The 7,610-nt window shown below is 46.7% G+C and overlaps 1 protein-coding gene across 1 annotated transcript; it reads left to right on the top strand.

The window, feature by feature from the left end:
• The first annotated feature begins 4,911 nt into the window (after nucleotides 1–4,911).
• On the top strand, nucleotides 4,912–7,368 carry ndufb3 (NADH:ubiquinone oxidoreductase subunit B3). The gene is made up of 3 exons (XM_046322211.1): nucleotides 4,912–5,069; nucleotides 5,430–5,555; nucleotides 7,136–7,368. Exons 2-3 carry the CDS (start codon nucleotides 5,431–5,433, stop codon nucleotides 7,284–7,286), a joined length of 276 nt encoding a protein of 91 aa, XP_046178167.1. The 5' UTR covers nucleotides 4,912–5,069; nucleotide 5,430; the 3' UTR covers nucleotides 7,287–7,368.
• The last annotated feature ends 242 nt before the right edge of the window (nucleotides 7,369–7,610 follow it).

Genomic DNA, 7,610 nt, shown 5'->3' on the forward strand with positions numbered 1-7,610 from the left:
CTTGGTTCTGACTGGGTCTGTGGTTCTGACTGGGTCTGTGGTTCTGACCAGGTCTGTGGTTCTGACTGGGTCTGTGGTTCTGACCGGGTCTGTGGTTCTGACCAGGTCTGTGGATCTGACCAGGTCTGTGGTTCTGACTGGGCCTGTGGTTCTGACTGGGGCTGTGGATCTGACTAGGTCTGTGGTTCTGACTGGGCCTGTGGTTCTGACTGGGGCTGTGGTTCTGACTGGGGCTGTGGTTCTGACTGGGGCTGTGGATCTGACCGGGGCTGTGGTTCTGACCGGGGCTGTGGTTCTGACCGGGGCTGTGGTTCTGACCGGGGCTGTGGTTCTGACTGGGGCTGTGGTTCTGACTGGGGCTGTGGTTCTGACCGGGTCTGTGGTTCTGACTGGGGCTGTGGTTCTGACTGGGGCTGTCATGATTCACCAATACGAATCAGTCCCCGATTTAAAAGGTGCATGAGTCCACGGACCCCAGTGCGATCCAAATGTATCATGCATTGGTCAGAAAACCCATTCAAACGTTACGAATTGCCGGTCCACAATTTTTAGTTGTTGCTCACATTACATTACATTACATTACATTATACATTACATTACATTACATTATATTACATTACATTACATTATACATTACATTATACTATACATTATACTATACATTACATTATACATTACATTATACATTACATTATACATTACATTATATTACATTACATTATACATTACATTACATTACATTATACATTACATTATTACATTACATTACATTACATTATAATGTAATATAATGTAATATAATGTAATATAATGTATTACATTATATTACATTACATTATATTACATTACATTACATTATATTATATTACATTACATTATATTACATTATATTACATTACATTATACATTATATTACATTACATTATATTACATTACATTACATTACATTATACATTACATTATATTACATTACATTATATTACATTACATTATATTATTACATTATATTATATTACATTACATTATATTACATTATATTACATTACATTATATTACATTATATTACATTACATTATATTACATTACATTATATTACATTATATTACATTATATTATATTACATTATATTACATTATATTACATTATATTACATTATATTACATTACATTATATTACATTATATTACATTACATTATATTACATTATATTACATTACATTATATTACATTACATTATATTATTATATTACATTATATTATATTACATATATTACATTACATTATATATTACATTACATTATATTATATTACATATTATATTCTATTTTCTGAAAATACAGATGCATCCTTTTCTTCGTGTTGCTGACGATCATCTACTAGTGATTTTACACGCCGAACAACATCAGTTGTCTAGTCAAACTCAGCACAAGTTCACGTTCTGACCAACGCCAGGTAGGTGGTCTGTTCCTGGTCAATCACATCCGCCCCAGTGGAGGCTGTGAGGGGATGACGGCTCTGATCAATCACATCCGCCCCGGTGGAGGCTGTGAGGGGATGACGGCTCTGATCAATCACATCCGCCCCGGTGGAGGCTGTGAGGGGATGACGGCTCTGATCAATCACATCCGCCCCAGTGGAGGCTGTGAGGGGATGACGGCTCTGGCTCTGATCAATCACATCAGCCCCGGTGGAGGCTGTGAGGGGATGACGGCTCTGATCAATCACATCCGCCCCGGTGGAGGCCGTGAGGGGATGACGGCTCTGATCAATCACATCCGCCCCGGTGGAGGCCGTGAGGGGATGACGGCTCTGATCAATCACATCCGCCCCGGTGGAGGCCGTGAGGGGATGACGGCTCTGATCAATCACATCCGCCCCGGTGGAGGCCGTGAGGGGATGACGGCTCTGATCAATCACATCCGCCCCGGTGGAGGCTGTGAGGGGATGACGGCTCATGATAATGGCGGTAAAAGAGCTAATGGAATGCAACCCTTTTGTTTTGATGTATTTGATACCATTCCACTTATTCCACTCCAGCCATTACCACGAGCCTGTCCTCCCCAATTAAGGTGCCACCAGCCTCCTCAGCATACAAATGGCTCGGGTGATATGAGGCTTTATTAGTTGAGTAAAGACCTATGTAATTTGCTAGGTAATTATCTATGTGTTTTACCAGAATAAAAGCAGGTCTAAACTACCTGAGAAAACTCTTGTCTTTTCCTGCTGAATGGGGTTTACAATACATTTGATTTGAATTATTTAGTTTTGGTAGTTTTGCTTTGAACAAACAGTGTATATGGTCATTTTTAAATATACTAAATATTAAATGACTAAACACTAAATAAAACCTCATAACGAAGACACAGTCACTTTTGCGAGCTGCAATTGCATGGCCGAAGATAATCACACTAAAACCGAACTGTCAAATTATTTGGCTTTGAGATGGGTGTGAAATACAAATGTTGTGCTATATATTCATTTGCTATGTCATATAGCTAATTAAAACGATAAATATTGATTCATTAGCAGCTCAAACATTTAATCTGCAAAAATGACAAGTTAATTAGTGGGTGATGGTGATTTCAGAAACATAGTAGGAGGAAAAAACAGGCTCCCCCTCCCTAGTGGGGTGGTAGAGGTCTCGTCTCCCTTATGGCTCTAATCTGGTAGTGGGGTGGTAGAGGCCTCGTCTCCCTTATGGCTCTAATCTGGTAGTGGGGTGGTGGAGGTCTCGTCTCCCTTATGGCTCTAATCTGGTAGTGGGGTGGTGGAGGTGATGGTGATTTCAGAAACATAGTAGGAGGAAAAAACAGGCCCCCCCCCCTCCCTAGTGGGGTGGTAGAGGTCTCGTCTCCCTTATGGCTCTAATCTGGTAGTGGGGTGGTGGAGGTGATGGTGATTTCAGAAACATAGTAGGAGGAAAAAACCAGGCGACATCATGAGTTCTATCAGCAGCAGTCATTTAGAATGGAACGTTTAATGTTTGTAATGTGTGGGCTCCCGAGTGGCGCAGCGGTCTAAGGCCCTGCATCGCAGCGCGAGAGGCGTCACTACAGAGTCCCTGGTTCAGCGGTCTAAGGCACTGCGTTTTAGTGCTAGAGGCGACACTACAGAGTCCCTGGTTCAGAGGTCTAAGGCACTGCGTTTTAGCGCTAGAGGCGTCACTACAGAGTCCCTGGTTCAGCGGTCTAAGGCACTGCGTTTTAGCGCTAGAGGCGTCACTACAGAGTCCCTGGTTCAGCGGTCTAAGGCACTGCGTTTTAGTGCTAGAGGCGACACTACAGAGTCCCTGGTTCAGAGGTCTAAGGCACTGCGTTTTAGCGCTAGAGGCATCATTACAGAGTCCCTGGTTCAGAGGTCTAAGGCACTGCGTTTTAGTGCTAGAGGCGTCACTACAGAGTCCCTGGTTCAGCGGTCTAAGGCACTGCGTTTTAGTGCTAGAGGCGACACTACAGAGTCCCTGGTTCAGAGGTCTAAGGCACTGCGTTTTAGCGCTAGAGGCATCACTACAGAGTCCCTGGTTCAGAGGTCTAAGGCACTGCGTTTTAGCGCTAGAGGCGTCACTACAGAGTCCCTGGTTCAGCGGTCTAAGGCACTGCGTTTTAGCGCTAGAGGCGTCACTACAGAGTCCCTGGTTCAGCGGTCTAAGGCACTGCGTTTTAGCGCTAGAGGCGTCACTACAGAGTCCCTGGTTCAGCGGTCTAAGGCACTGCGTTTTAGCGCTAGAGGCGTCACTACAGAGTCCCTGGTTCAGCGGTCTAAGGCACTGCGTTTTAGCGCTAGAGGCGTCACTACAGAGTCCCTGGTTCAGCGGTCTAAGGCACTGCATTTTAGAGCTAGAGGCGTCACTACAGAGTCCCTGGTTCAGCGGTCTAAGGCACTGCGTTTTAGCGCTAGAGGCGTCACTACAGAGTCCCTGGTTCAGCGGTCTAAGGCACTGCGTTTTAGCGCTAGAGGCGTCACTACAGAGTCCCTGGTTCAGCGGTCTAAGGCACTGCGTTTTAGCGCTAGAGGCGTCACTACAGAGTCCCTGGTTCAGCGGTCTAAGGCACTGCGTTTTAGCGCTAGAGGCGACACTACAGGCTCCCGAGTGGCGCAGCGGTCTAAGGCACTGCGTTTTAGCGCTAGAGGCGTCACTACAGAGTCCCTGGTTCAGCGGTCTAAGGCACTGCGTTTTAGCGCTAGAGGCGTCACTACAGAGTCCCTGGTTCAGCGGTCTAAGGCACTGCGTTTTAGCGCTAGAGGCGTCACTACAGGCTCCCGAGTGGCGCAGCGGTCTAAGGCACTGCGTTTTAGTGCTAGAGGCGTCACTACAGAGTCCCTGGTTCAGCGGTCTAAGGCACTGCGTTTTAGTGCTAGAGGCGACACTACAGAGTCCCTGGTTCAGAGGTCTAAGGCACTGCGTTTTAGCGCTAGAGGCGACACTACAGAGTCCCTGGTTCAGCGGTCTAAGGCACTGCGTTTTAGCGCTAGAGGCGACACTACAGAGTCCCTGGTTCAGCGGTCTAAGGCACTGCGTTTTAGCGCTAGAGGCATCACTACAGAGTCCCTGGTTCAGAGGTCTAAGGCACTGCGTTTTAGCGTTAGAGGCGTCACTACAGACTCCCTGGTTCAGAGGTCTAAGGCACTGCGTTTTAGCGCTAGAGGCGACACTACAGACTCCCTGGTTCGAATCCAGGCTGTATCACAACCGGCCGTGATTGGGAGTCCCATAGGGTTGCGCACAATTGGGCCCAGCGTCGTCCGGGGTAGGCTGTTATTGTAAATAAGAATCTGTTCTTAACTGACTTGCCTAGTTAAATAAATATAACATATGTTAATGCATCGATTCGTCCCCTAATCAAACTGAATCGCTTCAAACTAAAATGTATCGTTCCCGTATCGCCTTTAAAGGGAATGTACATCCCTAGTTCTGTCCAGACTGGTTCTGACCGACAAAAATACACTGGATTGTTTGCGCTCCGACAAAAGACGTACTAAGTGTGGTCTCTTTCGTGTACCGTAGCAGTGCCGTACATCAGATGCAATTGTCGAAGTGCTTCATCCACAACAGAGGTCACAAACAGACAGGTACAACCGTTACGCGTTTATACTATTGCAAAAACATGCAAAAACGTAAGTGTTTGATATATAAATATGTTGTACTACTGAAGACTTAGATGTAATTGTTTCATGGTTAAATGTGTCATTGCTGCTTCCCGAGGTCCTCTGCTAATGTTAAAAGCAGGCTAACTAGCTTGCTAGCTCTCTAGTCGGCAGGCTGTGCTAGTTATCTAGCTAACTACAGTACGAGAGTATCTGATCATGGAAACCTAACATCTCTATGGTACTATGAAATATTCTTACAATCTGTGGTGTGTCCTGTATGCTTGCATTAACTACTTTAGCTAGCTAGTTCCACAACTCAAACCCCCTGACGCTGTGTGTTAGGATGGGAGGAGACCACGGCAGTAAATTAAACCTGCCAGACTTTAAGCTGTGGAAGGTCGAGGGAACGCCTCTGGAGTTCACACAGCAGAGGCTGGCAGCTAGAGGACTGAAGGACCCATGGGCACGGTGAGAGAGGGGGAGATCGTTGCATTAGAGATGTGTACATGTACAGTGCCTTCGGAAAGGATTCAGACCCCTTGACTTTTTCCACATTTTGTTAAATTACAACCTTGTTCTAAAATGGATTTTAAAAATATATAACCCCCCCCCCCAGCAATCTACACACAATAGCCCATAATGACAACGAAAACAGGGTTTTTAGAAATGTTTGTAAATTCACTAAAAATAGAAAAATGGATACCTTACTTACATAAGTATTCAGAACTTTGGCTATTGCTACTTTTGCTATCAGGCCTAAATGATAGTGGCCAGAAGGAAGCCACTCCTCAGTAAAAGGCACATGACAGCCCACTTGGGGTTTGCCAAAAGGCACCTAAAGGACTCTCAGACCCTGAGAAACAAGAAACCTGACACCATCCCTATGATGAAGCATGGTTGTGGCAGCATCATGCTGTGGGGATGTTTTCCAGAGGCAGGGACTGAGAGACTAGTCAGGATCGAGGCAAAGATGAACAGAGCCAGGTGTAGAGATCCTCGATGAAAACCTGCTCCAGAGCGCTCAGGACCTCAGACTGGGGCGAGGGTTCACCTTCCAACAGAACTACGACCCTAAGTACACACAGCCAAGACAACCCAGGATTGGCTTCGGGACAAGTCTCTGAATGTCCTTGAGTGGCCCAGCCAGAGCCTGGACTTGGAGAGACCTGGAGAGAGCTTAAAATAGCTGTGTAGCGACGCTCCCCATCTAACCTGACAGAGTTTGAGAGGATCTGCAGAGAACAATGGGAGAAACTCCCCAAATACAGGTGTGCCAAGCTTGTAGCGTCATACCCAAGAAGACTCAATGCTGTAATCGCTGCCAAAGATGCTTCAGCAAAGTACTGAGTAAAGGGTCTGAATACTTATGTAAATGTAATATCAGTTTATTCTTTTAAATACATTTGCAAAAATGTCAAAAAAAAAAGTTGTTTTGTCATTACGGGGTACCGTGGCGTCATTACGGGGTACCGTGGCGTCATTACGGGGTACCGTGGCGTCATTACGGGGTACCGTGGCGTCATTACGGGGTACCGTGGTGTCATTACGGGGTACCGTGGCGTCATTACGGGGTACCGTGGCGTCATTACGGGGTACCGTGGCGTCATTACGGGGTACCGTGTGTGTCATTACGGGGTGTCATTACGGGGTACCGGGGTGTCATTACGGGGTGTCATTATGGGGTACCGGGCTGTCATTACGGGGTACCGGGGTGTCATTACGGGGTACCGGGGTGTCATTACGGGGTGTCATTACGGGGTACCGGGGTGTCATTACGGGGTACCGGGGTGTCATTACGGGGTACCGGGGTGTCATTACGGGGTACCGGGGTGTCATTACGGGGTACCGGGGTGTCATTACGGGGTACCGGGGTGTCATTACGGGGTGTCATTACGGGGTACCGGGGTGTCATTACGGGGCGTCATTACGGGGTGTCATTACGGGGTACCGTGGCGTCATTACGGGGTACCGTGTAGATTGTGGGAAAAGTCAAGCGGTCTGAATACTTTCCGAAGGCTCTGTGATACTGATGTTTCTCTCTCCCACAGTAACGAGGTGTGGAGGTACGTGGGAGGCTTCAGTCGTCCTGTATCCCTGGGAGACGTGATGCTGAGGGGCTTTAAATGGGGCTTTGCTGCCTTCGCTGTGGCTCTGACTGTAGAGTACGCTCTCTTCCCCCCAAAGAAGTCTGACCACTGACCTTTAACCCCAGAACGCTTCGGAACACGACCGTATCAGATGTTTTTTCTGTATAATAAATGTTGAGTTGTAATCCACTAAATGGGCTGGTTGTGTTGGTGTGGTTGGTAATGGTATTACTCTCCCTGCTACAACTCTGACACTGAAAAAGGCACACGACCAGGGTTTCTATGTTTGCAGTGTTCCTGTAAATTAGGCTACTTTGAAAACAAAATATATTGGTTGCAGGTTTTTGGGATGGAGGGGGATGTGTTGTTGCTGAGCAACTGGTGGGATGGAGGGGGATGTGCTGTTGCTGAGCGACTGGTGGGATGGAGGGGGATG

This window comes from Oncorhynchus gorbuscha, linkage group LG22 (assembly GCF_021184085.1).
Source record: "Oncorhynchus gorbuscha isolate QuinsamMale2020 ecotype Even-year linkage group LG22, OgorEven_v1.0, whole genome shotgun sequence".
NCBI classification, from domain to species: domain Eukaryota; kingdom Metazoa; phylum Chordata; class Actinopteri; order Salmoniformes; family Salmonidae; genus Oncorhynchus; species Oncorhynchus gorbuscha.

Bases quoted from the DNA above. Each gene is read 5' to 3' on its own strand.
- ndufb3 (XM_046322211.1), top strand. From the start codon at position 5,431: ATGGGAGGAGACCACGGCAGTAAATTAAACCTGCCAGACTTTAAGCTG. The intron at 5,556-7,135 runs GTGAGAGAGGGG...TCTCTCCCACAG, and splicing joins CTGAAGGACCCATGGGCACG to TAACGAGGTGTGGAGGTACG.